At 42.2% G+C, this 18,318-nt stretch overlaps 1 protein-coding gene across 1 annotated transcript in view; it reads right to left on the bottom strand.

Annotated features, from left to right (window-relative positions):
* The window catches only part of LOC141007259 (protein turtle homolog B-like), a 149,862-nt gene that overhangs the window by 61,570 nt on the left and 69,974 nt on the right, over positions 1-18,318 (bottom strand). Inside the window, exon 5 of the mRNA XM_073479608.1 lies at positions 14,872-14,989. Coding sequence (XP_073335709.1) covers positions 14,872-14,989 — 118 coding nt within the window. The remainder of the gene's footprint in view (positions 1-14,871; positions 14,990-18,318) is intronic.

The following is an 18,318-nucleotide window of genomic DNA, read 5'->3' as shown; positions in this document are numbered from 1 at the left end:
GACACTGTCTCAATAGAAATTCATGTAAAATGTATTTTTGTCCAAACAGAATAAAAAAGAATCTAATCAAATACAACCAAATGTACGAAGGAAATCGAGTTTTGCAGACATGGAACCTGAAATTTCAAAAGTAAGAAGTGTGGCTCTCCCTTTTTATTCATAATCCAAATCTGCCTTTTAATCACACGTGGGAAAAATTGTATATTTAGTTAATGATCATCAGTTTAATTTGTATTCCAGTGGGGAGCAGTTCTGAAATGTGCTGTATAACTGTTAGATGATTTTGTAAAACACAGCTGCCCTGTAACATAATAGCTTGTCACTGAGGCAGCAGAGGCTACACACATGAACAGATCACTTTTGCCAGGTGAAATGTACCTGCGTGCTGAGGCAGTGAGGGGCAGGGTTTCAAGCTTTTACTGCAGGAGCTGGTGTGGCTAATGGGCAGAAAACAGCATTCTGCAAGTTCTAAATTATACAGTTTTATCAGTCAGCCCCTCTCTCAATCTTGCTGAACATTAGCCAGCCTCATGATTTTAAATGTCAGAGTTCAATGTGATTGAGTGGGGTTAGGTTGGGACCACCAGCAATAAGTCGCCCTGCTTCTCATAGAAATTAATGGGCAAAAAAATGTGTCGTGACGTCAGACACAACATATTTTAAGATAAACTGCAACTATAATTCGAATTGTGTTCATTTGAATTAATCTAAAATGGGAGTGGGTGGAACATTATGAGTGACAGTGAAGGCTGGATGTTTTATGCCTGTGTGTTTATTGACAATAAAAGCATGTCTGTCCACCTTGGGCCGTTTGTTCGTTACAAGGTTATAAGGTACATGTATTGTCATTTTTCTAAAACACAAGGGTTTAAAAATGAAACTATGTTTGAGTCCTTTGTGCTACAAGACAATTATTGATCCTCTTACTGTCCACAGCATTAAACCCTGAGGTACTAATTCACTCTACTGTCCACATAGGGAGCATGGGTCAGTGTGACATTATCAAGGACATCCTATAAATATTGCCTCTTTCAGTGGGAATTTCCCTCTCAACCACGTCACACCCACAACAGACACAACACTGGAATTAGTTAACGTGCAGTGCAGGGGTCATGTGGGGTATTTATGGACATGTTCACATACTGTGTAGTGTGTGTAGACACACTCGGATTTAACATTTTGCACTCAGTGAAGGATTATGAGAACTTATTGAGTGATCCTTGCTGCGACAGATGGATCATCCTGCTTGCACGCTTGGATATATTTATACCATGATACTTGATTTGCAGTCATTTCCTAACTGTGTCCATAACCATGCTGAGTTTAGTCTGGAAGCAAAAAACAGTCTTTTCTACCTTCATCTACTTTCAGCTACTTACCACACACTAGATGTTTGGATTTATATGAGAGCACCACTCAACACTTAAGTGTGTGAGTGTATGTGGCATTGCACCCAAAATAGGATATACTACATATAAGTACTGTTGTGAAAGACTGGGCCACATTGTGTGTGAAAGATCTCTTCTGAATGTGTGTATTTGTGCTGGAATTACATGCATGACAAGACAAAGACTTTGAAATTTGTGGATTCAATACTTTCAAACTGAATATCAGAATTCAGACAGACAGATACAGTATGTTAAGCTTAGGGAAGGATCAAGAGAAGGGACAGGAAGGTGCCCCAAACAAATGTCAGTGAGATTCTGCTGGAGAGGGAGCAAGTATTGATGGACAGAGTGCCAAGGAGATCTTTCTCTGAGCTTTGAACCGACTGGATGAGTACAAAGAGGCTCTGAGGTTTAAAAAACAAATGAAAAAGACTCAAAAGCTTGTGCTCAAGATAGGTAGGAAGGGTCAGAATCCCTGCCGCCCCACACCCTAAAAATCCTAGCTGAGCAGATAAAGAGATTTATGAAATGAAGAAACGGCTGAGGTGCCCTCTGAGGTCAAGGCTGAGGAGTTACTGAAGAAAAGTGAGACAGAGAAAGAACTGATGTGGAGGAACAGCTGAGCTCGGTAAGTTTTTTATTTAACAACTAGGCTCAATTAAGTAAAAAATGTGGTGCAGCACTAAGTGCACTCTGACTGTGACACATTGTCCAAGTCAGACTCACTAAGGCCCCATTTACACTTTTCATTTCAACTGTCTGGTGGATAAAACTAAAGGGAAATTTATGACACTTTTGTTTCCACATAAGGTGAACTTATTCACACATAAGACATTAAACTTGCATTTGTTCAAGTGCTTTGGTGTGATGAGTTGCATGCAAAGCAGAAGTCTAACCAGAGAGAAAAAATAAGCATTTTCTAACCTCACTTTGAGGCGAAGTCACCAAGCAGTTTTTATCAGATTTGACTGGTTATTTTATACATACAGTTTTAATGTCTGAGCGGCCATTATAAATGAATTTATGGCTTTTTCTCCATTCATTCAGATAGGGGTCTTGTTGTTAGCCTGAATAACTGCCAAGGGGCGTGCAAAGATGGCTTCTGAGAGGTGAGGCTTGCCTGTAAGGATTTTGCTTGTTTAATGAAAGAATATCGATGAAATGATACTCAGAACTGTGGTTGTGTATTTAGCTGTACACAGTATAATCTTATTTTATATCAATCCATGGATTCAAATATTTTATCAAACACCCACGTACCAACTTTTTCCTATTTTTTTGTATACATTGTTCACATGACCAAATAATCTAAAGCGTCTACAGACTTCTCTTGGAGAGTGTGTTTTATCTTTTTTGTACAGTATAGTTCCAAGAAATGGTACAAACAGCACTGTCTGCTCCAATTAGGATGACAGGAACTGTAGAAACAGAGCAGTACCTTGTCAGAAAGTTTGGCCTTTTCTTTGGCATTTCTGTCATGTGAGGGGGCCTCAACACTCATCTCTGAATATTACCCAGACTGTCAAATATAAACATCCACCCAAGAGACGGCATTCAGAAGAGGCTGGTTCATTACAACCCTGGAACACTTTCTCCTGACAATGGATGAACACACCATGCATTTATCTCCTTATTTATTTCCAATATGTCCATAACATAACACAAAAGGATAGACAAAAAATGTGGCACACACACAGATACACACATACAGCTAAGTTGAGCCAGTGTTGCAACTAAAAATTGCTAGTCCCATATGTTAGTTCTGATCTGTAGCCCACAGCCTGATCCTTTAACAGGCAGAGCATTTCCATCTGCCAGCCCCTTAGCCGACAACCACCACTAGGCCTGTGCAAGATGACTGTGTTGTTGGTGTTTGAGTGGGTGTGTGAGTGTGTGTGTGCATGTGTGTGTGTGTGTGTGTGTGTGTGTTTGTGCATGTGTGCCAACCCGCCCTATTTGGAACCAGCTGAGTGCTGGAGATTTGTTGGCAATGTAGTCTCTTAGCTGATCTGCAGCTCAGTGGCTTTCCAGGAGGGCCTCTATTAATCCGTCTCCCCCGTAAATTATACAGGACGGGTCAAAGAAGAGCTCTGGCTCAGCTCTGGCTTTGTACTCAGTCGTAGGGAAATATGTGATCTCTGCGAACATTCACTGTCTGTTCTCTGATGAATGCAAGCAACTGACAACCAACATAAAAACTACAGCACTTTCTTTTATCTAGCATTGATCTGATGGGAGCAAGCTGGAAAAAATCATATTCATATTGGGAGGAAGGTCAGGGGAAAACATTCATAACAAGCTTTAAAACTGTTATGTAATAGTCTATAATTTTCCTTTTGCAAAGTGATGCAACCAAACAACAAATTTGACATTTCTATCTATGCATCGGAGTGGAGGAGGATGGAGGAGGTTTTCAAGTGTCCAGCTGAATCCAAATAACTAAAAAAGTCACAGAACTGTTTGAATCCAGCCAGCTGTAGCCAGGTTAGTAAGGTAGCTGTCATCACTGCTGCTGTGCACAGATCTCTTGTAAGCAAGACTAAAAGTCCACAGCTTCATCAGGCCTTCACTGCAAAAATGCTAATGTCAACATGCTCTCATGCTCACAATGACAGTGTTATAAAGCTGATGTTTAGCAGGAATGTTTACCATATTTACTATCTTAGTATCTTAACACACAAAGTGTATCTGAGACTGATGGGAATGTCATCAGTTTAGCGGGTAAACCTTCAAACTTGACCTCATGCTGGTACAAAGGTAAAAGTCAGAGGATCATCAAAGTGATTGAAATGCATCTTCTCAGAGACATGGACGTCTGTCTGAACATCAGCGTAAGTTCATTCAGGAAGACTATCTTAATGTTCACTCATTCACATTTCTTTCGCACTGCTCACTTACTCACGCTCTCTCCCACAGTGAGTGTTTGCTCCTTCAGTTAAATAACTTAGAGTATGCCACGGTTAAATCAGCCAACTGGTCGTTGCTGCCAAACTTCAGATCTGTTCTTTTTAGCTTTCAGTGTCATAGTCCAGTCTCGCTTAGTCCTTTTTATGTGGCATTTATTATGAAGTGAGAATGTCTGTGCTACTTTGTTGAATTCCCACAGGAATCAATCTGGTGAAAACTCAGTGAAAATACTTCAGTTAGAGATCAATTCCCTCAGTTCAGATGAGGTCAGGACCGCTCAGCTATGTTCATCTGGGGCAGCAATCTTTAAATTAGATGACCTGGAATGCCATGCTTGCTGCCTTATCATTTATCCTTTTTGGTGTCGCTTGCACAGATGCTGATACTGTGTTTACTTACAATTTCTGGGGAAAACAATTAGTGCACTGACATGTGCATGATGTGGCACATTGTAGATAATAAATGATTCATTTGCTAAGTGTGTCTTTATTTTGTGGTGGAGCATGGACTGATACAGACGGATCGTTTTAGTCACAGAAGCTGACACTTCATTTAGAGCTGGAGGCAAAAAGCTATCCCATCCTCGGATTCTTTTTCTCTTTAGGCCTCTATAAATAATAAACTGCTCTGATGTATGAATACAATTGTCATGCTCCATCTAGTCTTAAATGTTCCTGTTGTAAGATGCAGCTGTTAGCCGTCCCCAAACTAATTTCAGTGTTGTCTAGTCTCACTCCAAAACATACTGCTGCATCATACACTATTAAAATTCTCCTCAGCCTGTTGTGTTCACATGGATGTGTTAGCACGCTTGAGAAATTAACTAGCATTTATCAGAAAGGCTGTTTAGCAGGGAGAAGATATATGTAGGTTTAACACATTTTAAATTACGAGAAACTTTTACCATTTCACTTAATAGGGTTATTATAACTGAGGTTCAGGAACTGGACCATGCCACACCTCCTCGGTGATCTGCCACCCAGGCCCAGCCAATCAAACCACCTGCGTCTTGTCAACCTAACCACCTGTGCCGCATTAACCCGATCACCTACGTCACCCTGATTCAATCACCTGCAAAATCTATATATGCAAGCCTAACCATTTCTCTCCCGTTCGTCTCAAGTTCTTACAACCCTCCCCCCCAGACCCTCTCCTTCTCCACTATCATCTCTCACAGGATCACCGGCAGCCCAGCCTTCGACATCACCATCCCATGGCAAGAAGATCCTCCAGAACAGGGACCCAGGCAATTCCAGCACAGGAACCACGGGGGGGACAATGAAGCCACGCCAACTAAGACGTGCGCCCATTGAGACATACCCCCATTCTGAGTCTCAACCTTCCTAGATGGTCCAGCCAATCCGCAACCCTACTCAAACCTCCCTTCCTTCATCCAACAACCCCGACCCCCCTTACTTCATCCAACAACCTCGAACCCCCCTCCTTCATCCAACAACCCCGACCCCCCTTACTTCATCCAACAACCTCGAACCCCCCTTCCTTCATCCAACAACCCTGACCCCCCTTTTCCTATCCTCCCAAAATCTTCTACCAATTTAAATAAACTACCTTAACATTAAAATGTGGCGTGGTCTTGTTAGTGAAATAATGATTAATACAGTGTCAGCGATGTTGGTTTGTCTTTTGGCTGGTCAACCACTTTGGTCCAGACTGACTTTGTTCCCTTGATTATTCCACTATTACCACCATGCATGTCAAGCTACAGGTTTGTTCAGCTCCAGCCCAACTTGAAAATGGCTTGGTACTGAAATCCTCAAAAGGACACACAGGACAACTCATTCCAACTCAATCCAAATTTTTAGGTTTTTTTTTCAGAGTTGGCTAGTCATCAGGTTGAAAACCTTCAAAGTTCAAAGGACAAGTATTATTTTCAAACCAACTTCAAACCAACAACTTTAAACTAAACACTTCCACTATTATATGTTTAACACATATTTTACAGTGTACTCTCAAAAATGAACCAAAATTCTGTCTCTTAATCAAAAGTGAATGAAGAATTTGTTTCTATGAGCAGCATTTGTGATCAATTAACACACATCAATCATGAAATCATTTTCCAATTTAACAAAGCTGCAAATGACACACATTACAAAACCCAAACTGATATGCTGCTTGAGCTCATCAATTATACTTTACTATAAATGACTATCAGCAGCAAAGTCCAGTATAAATATCAAAAGTCTTTGTCAGACAAACAAGCATTTCTGTTCTCACAGAACGGCTAGCATGACTGAAGACTCTTAGTCTTTAACATTTATATTCTACATTCATTAAACTTATAAACAAATAAAACAACTTATTTGCGTTGACTTATCATCTAGAAGTAAATACTGATTGTCGAAAAATGACACCATCCACGTATAAATTGGTTCCCTATAAACCTGGCTTTCACTACGCTATTCGGTCTACCATTGGGTTGGTGGTAGGTTGAATTATGGCACAAAGGAAGTCTGTGATTGCGCAACCAAAACAGGAAGAGGCATTGTTTTCCCAGGTCACTATCACCAGGGTACTGTGGAAACTCTACACTACAAAAGAAAAAGAAGCCTACTGATTGAGGAGGCAATGAAGGTGAAGAGGAAGAGTGATATAAACCGAGGTAAAACAAGAGGGCTTTTACTTGATGGAGAGCTCCGGTGTTGTGTCAAAGTCTGTTCCCCTGATGATATGTGTCTTCCCTTACCACCGGGACCTGAGACGGTTCAAAACCGGGATTCCCTCTAATAGATCAGTAACAAAACCTGCCTACTTACTGATACAGATTTTTATGCTGTCTCTATTGAGATTGGGGTATTTGGGTGAAATTGAGATTCTTACAGTTGCTTTTGCTTTGGACAGTAGCCAGGCCATGAGCAGTTGACATGTTGCTAATGTTGTATTTGTGACAGGAGCACCAGCAGTAAGACCACAGGGAAACACTGGTGGGGGGGAGTTGAAAAGTTGTCTATTTCCGCATTGAAAAAGAATATTACGGCCCCTTGGGACTCTCATCCAGGTTCCACAGTAACCTTGTTTCTCTTCTCGCGTCTTGTAGGCCTGGTCCCGTGTGTTCGAGAATGGGGATGTGCCAGCGCGCGGGGCGTCTCCCAACCGATGACATAAAGTGGGGCTGGTCTTTGAAGTGGCGGCGCGAAAGCTTTGCTTTGTCTTTTTGCTTTTGTTTGATGTTGAGATTGTTCACAATATATATGCTTTATTCGCGGAATAAAACCCGACGGAGTGAAACTGTGGTGTGCCGTTTGTTTTGTTACCATGAGCCGGTAACAAATGGGGGCTCGTCCAAACAGTTTGTCCGCTTTTACGCATTTACCTGTGTTGGTCCTACCTGCGCCTGGTAGTTGTTGATTTATTGGTTTATTCACCCTTTCTATTGTTTGTAATTTGTGCGTTTTCCCCCTCTGTTCTTTTCAAACAGCTGCAGGAAAAGTGTTTGTGGGAGCAGAAAGTAGTGCATTTTCGTGCGCCGGAACGTCGGAGAGTGAGGTTTGGTGAGTTCAGCGGTATATCTGCTAGGCCTTTTACCTTTCCATTTAGGCTTACTTATTCGCGTGTTTTTGGGACGTGTGGTTTATTATTTTTGAGCAGTTCCGTGTGGCTAGAGCAGTTGTCTCGGGTGCACCCCGAGGCATTGGTGGAATCGCCAGTTTCTGGTTGTTTTGCCATTCCTGCGGGCTTGGTGCTTAATTCATCCCACCACCGGCCTGTTTGAAGCTTCGCGTTTAGTTAATTACCTGGGTTATTTTGTTTTGCCTAAGGGAAATGGTCATTTGGTCGTGGCTTGTATTATCGCTGTACTTCCCGTTGTGGTTTTGTATTCTGTCTTTGATGTTGGGTTAGTAATGTGCGCGCCGCAGATGCTTAGATAATGGCATCGCTTGTTGAAAAGATCGTGGAGGAACCTTCTAAGGTTGTGTTTGATGTATTATCCAAGGTCCAGTTGATACAATTGGCTGATCATTACAAGATAGCAGTCCCGTCTATACGTCTTAAAGGTGATGTTAAAAGAACGGTGAAGTCGGCTCTATGTGCTATGCATGTGATTAATGCATCCGATTACGCATCAGATGAGGAGGGTGAAGAAGAGCCTCCCGCTGCGGGAAGCTTGAGTTTTGCAGAGCAGAAGGAGTTGCTTTATTTACAGTTGGAGAATAGCAAACTTCTACATAAGATGCACCTCGATGAGCTTCGTTTTACTGAGGAAAATGACCGCGCTCGCAGAGCTTTGGAGCAGCAAAAGCTCGAAATTGAAGCTCAACGGTTAGAGCTTATTCGACAGGGAAAATTGCCTACACCTGGGGGAGGAGATGCTACCGGCGATGTTGTCACTAGTCTGCGGTTGATTCCTCCGTTCAATGATAAGGACGTAGATACTTTTTTTCTCTTGTTTGAGAGAGTGGCTGATGCGCAAGGGTGGCCTGGTTCACGCCGTGCGCTTTTGCTTCAGTGCGTTCTGACGGGGAAAGCGCAGCGGGCTTTCTCTGCTTTGAGTTTGGAAGACTCTCGAAATTATGAGACTATAAAAGCGTCGGTCTTGCGTGCTTATGAGTTGGTTCCGGAGGCTTATCGTCAGCGTTTTAGGAACATGAGGAAACGTTCAGATCAGACCAATGTGGAGTTTGCCAGAGATTTGCGCTTGCAGTGCCAACGGTGGTGCGTTGCCGCTAATGTAAGCGCTTATGACACTTTAATGGATTTAATTGTCCTCGAGCAATTTAAGAACACCTTGCCAGAGCGGGTTGCGACTTATGTTGCGGAGAAACAGGCTAAGAACGAGGCCGAGGCTGCTGTTTTAGTAGATGAGTACGAGTTAACTCACAGAGCTCACGTGCGCTCATCTGGTGGACAGAAAGATGTTGGGTTTTTTGGTAAAGATAAAAGTCTGAACGTTCATGCGCCACTGCCTTTTGGAGCAGATCGATCGGATGTTTGCCACTACTGTCATGCGAAGGGTCATTGGAAAGGGAACTGTCCGGTGCTGAAATCAAAGTCCAAAGCCCGTTTTTCTTATGTGAAGCCTGACATGTTGGCAGCGTCCCCTGTTCAGTTGAGTGTAAATTCACGTTCTACTGGGCCGAATTTCAATTACTCTCCATTCATTTCAGATGGTTTTGTTTCCTTGATGGGCAGTGACGAAAAAGTTCCGGTAAAAATCCTGCGTGACACAGGAGCATCAGAATCTTTCATTTTGGACTCTGTTCTGCCATTTTCGTCCTCTTCGAGTTCTGGCAGGTCTCTTTTGGTTCGGGGAATTGATCTCACTACTTTTGAAGTACCTTTACACAAGGTCATGCTGTACTCACAGTTAGTTGAGGGGGAGGTTGAGTTGGGAGTACGCCCTGCCCTCCCTGTGGACTCTGTCTCGGTGATACTTGGAAATAACTATGCAGGTGGACTTGTTTGGCAGAATAACCCTGTGCCAGTAGTGTTGTCTTCTCCTCAGCTGAAAGATGAGACTGATCATTGTTCAAAGCAGTTCCCTGATGTGTTTGCAGCTTGTGCTGTGACCCGCTTGGCTACTCGTTCGGCGGCAGAACCCAAGCAGGTCAAAGTGGCTGCAGAGAAAACTAGGTTTGCCTTACCGGATTTTCCATTGAATCTGTCCTATGAAGACCTGGTTAAGGAGCAGCGTGCAGATCAGTCCCTGGGTTTGTTGTTTGACCGAGCTGTCCCCGCTGACGCTTTTGAGAGCGTGGCTCATGGGTACTCTGTTCAGAGTGGGCTGCTTGTGAGAAAATGGACCCCCTCCACTGACACTTCGGTGGGGGAGCCTTGGTTACAGGTTGTTGTACCCGCTACTGCTAAACATGCGGTGATGAAGACCGCTCATGACATGTTGGGGCATTCAGGTGTGAGAAAGACATATGACCGCATTATGCGTCATTTCTATTGGCCGAGGTTAAGGAGAGATGTTGCGGCTTACATAAAAACTTGCCACATCTGCCAGATGACTGGTAAGCCTAATCAGGTCATCAAGCCGGCGCCTTTGCAGCCGATACCGGTGGAGGCTGGTCCTTTTGACCATTTACAGTTGGACTGTGTTGGGCAGTTGCCTACTTCTACGAGTGGCTCTAGGTATTTGTTGACCATCATGTGCCAGGTAACACGTTACCCTGTCGCCTATCCACTACGTTCTATAACCACCAGGTCCATTGTAAAGGCTCTTTCCCAGTTCATCTCCATTTTTGGTATACCAAAGGTTGTCCAGACTGACCGCGGAACAAATTTTATGTCTCGTGTCTTTTCTCAGGTTTTGAATCAACTCCATATTAAGCATCACAAAGCCTCTGCGTACCATCCTCAGAGTCAAGGTGCCCTTGAGCGTTTTCACCAGACGTTAAAGTCTCTCCTTCGTGCTTACTGCATGGAGTTGGGACGGAGCTGGGAGGAAGGGTTACCTTGGTTGCTCCTTGCTTCAAGGGAGGTGGTACAGGAAAGTACGGGGTTCAGCCCAAATGAACTTGTCTTTGGCCATTCGGTGCGCGGTCCTTTGGCTGTACTGAAGGATGGTGCAGGCCTTCAGGAGCCACCAAAACCTCTGTGTGACTATGTTAATGGTTTTAAAAGACGTCTGTATGAGGCAGTTCGTTTGGCGCGTGTAAATTTGACTGTCACTCAGGCTAAGATGAAGCAGCGCTACGATCAGAAAGCTCAGGGCCGTGTATTTGCATTGGGTGATAAGGTGCTGGCTCTTTTGCCAGTGACCTCCTCACCATTTCATGCAAGGTTTGCTGGTCCGTACACTGTGATCAGAAAGGTGTCAGATGTTAATTATATGATTGCCACTCCCGACAGGAGGAAAAGCTCACAGTTGTGTCACGTGAACCTGCTTAAGCCGTATCATGAACGTTCTGATACCCCTGCAGGTGGCGTGGTTGCACATCCTGTGGCCTCAAATGATACTGTAATGTCTCCTGTCTCTCCTTTTGATCCTTCGGTGGCAGCGCAGGAACAGGAGGAGATCAGGGCTCCTGACGACGGTGTTTTGCGTGCATGTCTTAATAACTCTGAGACCTTGAAGCATCTTCCACAGTTGTTGCAGCACTTGTCTGAGGACAAGCGTGCTGAGTTAATTAATTTGATTCACGATTTGATTCAGTCTCTCCAAAATCCGACCCAGCGATTAAGGCGCTGGGGCTCTGTTTCTACAGCCATTCAACTTAGAGATACGTCACATTAAAGGCTCAGACAATGTGTTAGCTGATGCTTTGTCCCGTGCTCCCATGGAGTAATGCTTCATGTTTATTACCCCATGCTTCCCTCTCTGTCTTCTTTGTTTTCCAGGGCCCGGATTACAGAGGTTACGGCGGTTGGGAAGTGATTTTGGGGAAATAGCGGTTCATTGGGGGTATCGTTGGGAAGTTAAATGGACATTTATTTAAAGTCTGTGATTTTTTGTTGTATTTTCTGATATCCCTTTACTCACTTTGTTGCTAAAAAGGCACATTTGGTGTAGGTTTAATTGGTGTTTTGTGGTATAATGGTTGTGGGAAAAATGACTTGTGATAGCCTACAAGCCTCATGTTAAGGGGAGGGTGTTACGGCCCCTTGGGACTCTCATCCAGGTTCCACAGTAACCTTGTTTCTCTTCTCGCGTCTTGTAGGCCTGGTCCCGTGTGTTCGAGAATGGGGATGTGCCAGCGCGCGGGGCGTCTCCCAACCGATGACATAAAGTGGGGCTGGTCTTTGAAGTGGCGGCGCGAAAGCTTTGCTTTGTCTTTTTGCTTTTGTTTGATGTTGAGATTGTTCACAATATATATGCTTTATTCGCGGAATAAAACCCGACGGAGTGAAACTGTGGTGTGCCGTTTGTTTTGTTACCATGAGCCGGTAACAAGGTGTCATTAAGACAGCTTTGAAGTTGTTGTAGCTCCAGTGACAGTAACTGCCCTTCAACCCACCATTCTATTCTTATTTTACATGTATTAAACAAGATTCAAAGTGTGTCTGGTACCTGTAGTTAATATGCAGGGATAGGGGTCGCAAACATCACCATGTTAGCTTTGTCATTGTGAGCGAATTGCCTGCTCAGCACAGAGCTGCTAGCATGGCTGTAGAGTGTAGCCATTTCTTAACACTTTTAACATCTTTTTTGCTGTACATTATCAAACTTAGCAACTGGATCAAGTGAAAAAAAAGAGTGAGTTACGTAGTTCACATATTTTCTGTGGATCAACATAGATCATGTTCTGTGTCCTTGCTGGTTTAGCCTACAGGTCGCTACAGGTAGCTTTCTGTGGACTTGACTGATTAGTTTGAAGCTAAATTTCTGCTGGATAATAGTAAACCCAGACATCTGCCCCATCTTTATTGATTGTAGAAACAATGGTTTTCTGTCATGGATTGGATTTTGTTGTAGCCCTTTTGTGTTTTTTTGTGTGTTGTGTCTTGACTGTTTTGCAGAGGCGTTCTGGAGAGGCTGGGTGTGGTTTCCTGATTGGCTGGAGCCGCTGACTCTCACACACCTGCAGCGCATTTGGTTCATCAGCGCCAGCTTCAGAACCCCGATCTTCACTCTGCTCGCTGCCAGATTATTTCGCCCACCAGACGGCATTCATGGCCCCTCAGTTAGCGCTCGTTCTCTTTAGAGATTCTCTTGCTCCTTGTATTTTTGCAAGTCGACTAACTTTGCCTCTCTTCCTCCTCGCCAGTGAGCAAACCACCTCTGAAGCCTGCTCCTCGCCACACTGCGACCCAGCCTCCAGCACCTCTGCCACCTGCCTCCTCAAACACTGGAGTTTCCGTGTTTCTACTTCACTCAAGCCCTTTACCTGCACCACTGTGAGTCTCGCCCTCTACACCAGCGGAGCCAGCAGCCTGAGCCTCAGGCTCCTCCACCACTACCTTCTACAAGTGTTCAATAAATTCCTTTATACCTTCCCTCAGTATTGGTGTCTGCTTTTCGGTCCTACTAAATATCTACTACAAAGCATAACAGTCTCCCTCTAGATACTGCTATTCTTCCAAACCACTCTACAACCATACTCCTGTTCCTCTTTACTTAACTGTTCTGCTCTCTCCAACAGTACTTGCAGTATTTTCATTATGTTGCACTAAATGCACCTACATACACAAACTGACTGTCACCTTAGAACAGACAATAATAATGGAAATACTTTTTAATCTACAAGTAATGTAGTAGCCTAAACGCAAGTATTACTGTCTCGCTTCGTCATTTAAATGTGAATTAAACTCAAATGTATATTATTATTATGTAATATCATAGATTAAATGTGGAGTGCTGTGTATTTTGTCTTCCAAATCTGTACCTCTGATACAGTTTTCTCCTGTGAAGCCATCTTGGACTCCCCTCCCAGCGTATTAAACCGTCTGTTACCTTTTAATGGTAATGAGAGGAGCTGATTTGATTGGCCACTACTGAGGACTGTCCAAACTCCACTGCTGACACTGCATTCCTCCGTTATATTACCACAGGAATGTATTCTACTTCACTATCAAAAGTGATACATTAAATTGCAGGCTTTTTATCAAAATCCCTGTTAGCTGAGAGGGCAGAAATAGATATTAGCATCTAGTTATTTTGGTCAGACCTCTGTATTTTAATAATGTGTTAGATAGTTAGCCACAGAAACTGGTGCAGTTTATCAGGATATCTCACCCATTCGTTTCAGTGTGATGCATGCTTTGTTTCAGTGTGGGACTTTTTGACAGCTGATAGAGGTGCTGAGGGATGGTTTTGGATGGAAAATGCATCATGTTGCACTGATAATGTTTAAGAAAAAAATGAGCGATAGGTGTACAGAGCCTCTCTCCTCATGGTGTTTTGCAGCTGATAAATCAAACTTAATAAATCTTGTATTGACACAGTTTTACCAGTGCACTGTACATACACACATGCATACTTTGTGGGTTTTTTCATTATTACTCGTACTAGCTGCTGTGGCCTACTGATAAGCCATGTGTGATATTCTCTAGCTGGAGCTGACAGATGTCTGTCAACATAAGGCATGCAGGAAAAAAGGTTTTAGAAATGTAGGGACACACAATCACCTCTGAAAAGTATCACCATTTCTGAATACTGAAAAACACTGCCAGCACCAAAAAATGTAACAAATATATCATGAATCATGTATGAGAACAAAGAAAGAATAAAAATCACAGAAATGATAAATTCACAGAAAAAGAACCAAATAAATAATTTGTCTCTCAGAGCACTTTTCCTTGGTATCACATTCACACCCACTAAAAAACATTGCTGTATTTGAATTATAATCTTTATGTATATGACTGTATAATGAACCATAGCAGCTACCACAGACAGAAACCACTGTCTGCCAGTAAATGTCACATGAATATCAGGCAAACTTCTAAACCATGGCAATAGCTGGATAGGGTCTATCTTTCCAAGTTGTTGCTCAGTGTCAGCTGACCTCAGCTACACTTCATGTAGGATGCAAACATGTGGATTGATGGATTTTATAAAAACCTTATTTAAAAAAACAACAATTCAATCAATTGTTTTCATGGCTCAAAAAAAAGTCTTTCCATGTAAAACTACTTTATTTAAGGACACAGCAACAAATACACATGTACCTACCTTGTACTAGCAGCCGTGTGGTGTGAATGGCTTCTCCCTGGGGACTGAAGGCTCGACACGTGTAGGCCCCACGATCCTCCCGGGTGATAGATAGCACCGTCAAACTCCCATCAGACACCTGAAGACAAACACATTAACATTTAATTATACTACTTTCAAGGTGGAACTTCAAAGTCCCTTAAACTTTGGTCTTCAAAACAATGTGTTCTTTCTTCACTGAGTCACTCTGTGGCCACATGCATTTACACATACAGTTGATACACACATACATACATGTTATAAAAGTAAAACATAGATGTGTGTGTGTGTAACATAGATGTGTGTGTGATATGTGTGTTTATTTGTACAATATATAATCATGTAAACTGTAAAGCATAGTATAACTTCAGGCATGGCATGGCAACCTTTATTGTATAGTACCTGTCAGACACAAAGGCAATTCAAGGTTCTTTATACAAATACATTAGAACATTTAAAAAAAATATTAAAAAGCTAAATAAAAGTACATAAAATAATTGACTAAAAAACAGATTCAGTGGATCAAATTAAATAAAATAAAAATGGACAATTATCAATAATAATAATACAAATAAAAACAGAAATACAGTTATATAGCAGTTACAGTTCACTAATAAGACGCCCCAAATTAGATAGAAACCAATCATTCAGTTTGTTTTAAACACACAATGTAATTTCTGCCCTGAGAAGCTTTCTATTAAAACAAAACTAAAGACGTTTGCTGAGCGTTTTGTGGGAATGGTCAGACAGAACGGGGGCATAGACGCTGCCCTGCTGATCTGAGCCGACCAGCTCTGGAGGAAAGAGTTGGGTGCAGATCCAGATCTTCTGGAGGAATAAACACCTGGAGTCACATCGAAGTCTGCTCGGATCCGGAGCTTTTTAGCAACAGGAGGAGAACTGAGAGATTACTTTTTAACTTCAAAAGTGGATTTATCTTCACTCCCATTTATCAACCTGACTGCAGCTGTGATCCATGGACATGTCCTCCATTGTTAGATGTTTATGTTCTGTAATATTGACGGGTGACTGGAGCTTGAAGGGAAATGTACTTCACTTAATGAACATAACATTACAGAGAGGAGAGGGGAAAAAGATTCAGAACCTGAGTGTGAGTTCATTGACAGATTGAATTCAAACACACACACACACGCACACAGTGGTGTGTGCCATCACTCGCTAGTTTACAGCTAATGTAAAGTAATCTGGCTGTTTGGGGGGAAAACACTGGTGTGAGTAACACAAATGATCCCGCAGTCAAACTTTTTTCACTGATGGTGAACACACCATAAAACAACCACCATTGGTAACGAAAACTAATCTAACATGAAAAATGTTTATTGACAAGGTAATGTTTAAGTTTAATTCACATTGCCTTAAGTGCCAATTACTGACTTTCATCCACACTCTTTAACTCTAACCGGGAAGTTAGAGCACCACGTGAACAGTTGTTCCCCTCAGTAAACTTGTGGATTTCTCTGGGTTTGAACTTTGTTGGAAACATTTGGAATAATGTGAGCACACAACTCAACAAAATATATAACAAAGGTGAAGTCATTTTTAGACATTTTAATGCAGTGTTCTTACATACATATCTTTAACAGAGTTTTTAATTTGGATTTGAAAAAAAAACATTGTGTGCATTTAAGACAATAAGGAAGTTTCAAAAACATATTTTAAAGGTAAGCATGTCATATCAAATAAACTCAGCTGAAGTCAAATCTTCCTCAAAGGAAACGTTCAACTTCCCTTCAGACAACATTTATACTCTCACCAATTTTCAATTAATTTCCTCAAATAAACCACCGCATCTGACTTCAGAGAGAACAGCATGATGCAGCAGCTTCCAGTTTACATGTGACTTGACAATGACAATTTTTCTTTTAAATGCTGTGTTTTCATTATTTTCCAAATTAAATCAGTTTTAACTGTCTTTGTTCACATTAAAGAGATCAGAGTGCAGACCGTATCAACACCAAATGGTTATTTAGATTCGAGCATCCCCAAAATCCTCCGTCACTACAGAGGACATCATCATTTTAGCAGATCTGCAGGTTTTACAGTTCCTCACCAGTCTACAGAAAACTACAGTATAGTCAAGTGAAGTGGGAAAAGCTGCTGCCTGTGACTGGGATAAATTTAGATATATAACTCTCCTGTGAACAAAGCTCAGTCATTTGAATAATTGATCTAATATGGGGGCGTCATTTCCATTCCTCTCATTTCACATTCAACTCTGAGGTAGATACTGTACAGCATATGCTATTAACAAAAATACAAAAAACACAAATTCGGGGAAAAAAAGTGTATGAGGAGTACCGATGATTGAAATTGAAAGATCCCAACCCCGACTATAACATATTCACTGATCTGCTACATTTACAGTAAGATCAGCTTCCAGTAAACAACACAGGGATCACACTCACTAACAGATTCACAAATTCTCCAAGAGAATGAGCCTCACCTCTTCTCTCTCTGTCCCTCATGTGCATGTCCTCGTCTCTCTTTCTCTGTGTGTGAATAGCATGCTTGATCTTTGCCTCTTGTGTGTCTGTGTAGTTTGTCGTCCTTCCATGTCCTCGTGGTGGAGATGACGTTGTGTGGCTCAGGTCCGATGTTTGGCGGCACCTGGATGTTGCTCAACATCTTCCTGGATCCATATTCTTAATAATTCTTAACACACAGGCGCAGCATGTACGAGCTAGTTGGCCTTCGGCTGTGGTCTTTACGGTGTGTCCAAGGGCAGCTTTTTGGCAGAGACACAGGTGACGCTTTCACTTTCACCACCGCTAGTTCTTTGATGTCGGTTTGATGCGTCTGGACCTGAAGGATGGAGGGTGTCGTATGCTGAACAGACTGCCTCTTGAGGCAAATGTTTGATTTGTAATATTGAGCTGTACGAAAAAAAATTACTTAACTTGACAGATCACTATACAAAAGTGCTAATACAGAAATAATTAAGAATGGAAAAATAATAAGAAAAGGGGTAAGGAAACAAACCCGGAAGAGCTGTCGGGAAGAATATTTAGTTTGGCCTTAGCTCTTTAATTCTGTGGTGAGGTGAAGTCACAAATCAGCAGTGAACAGGCGGTGAGAAGATAAATTCTGTCCAATTTGAAGACTTATCAGACACCAGACCACAACACAGGGGTTTAAAATGTATGCAGCAGCATTTTAGAACTCTGGAAAGTTCCCTCGACAGTCATGAAGTGCACAGTAAAATGAAACCTTTCACATTAATGTGCCTTCACATATTTAATTGGTCAGCACCTTTGCCAGGCGACATTGTATTGTGTTAGGTAGACCTAGTTCACCTTTTTGACCTGAAAAAGAGTGCATAGGTACCCCTACCCTGCCCGTGCTTTATTTCAATTTTAATTTCAAAACTTTATTACAGACTCAAGGTCCAAATATAGTCTCATTAAAACG

The sequence above is a fragment of the Pagrus major genome, chromosome 13 (assembly GCF_040436345.1).
Source record: "Pagrus major chromosome 13, Pma_NU_1.0".
In the NCBI taxonomy this organism is placed as follows: Eukaryota; Metazoa; Chordata; class Actinopteri; order Spariformes; family Sparidae; genus Pagrus; species Pagrus major.
The sequence above is the reverse complement of the archived record's forward strand: the minus strand, read 5'-3'. Positions and strand labels throughout refer to the sequence as shown.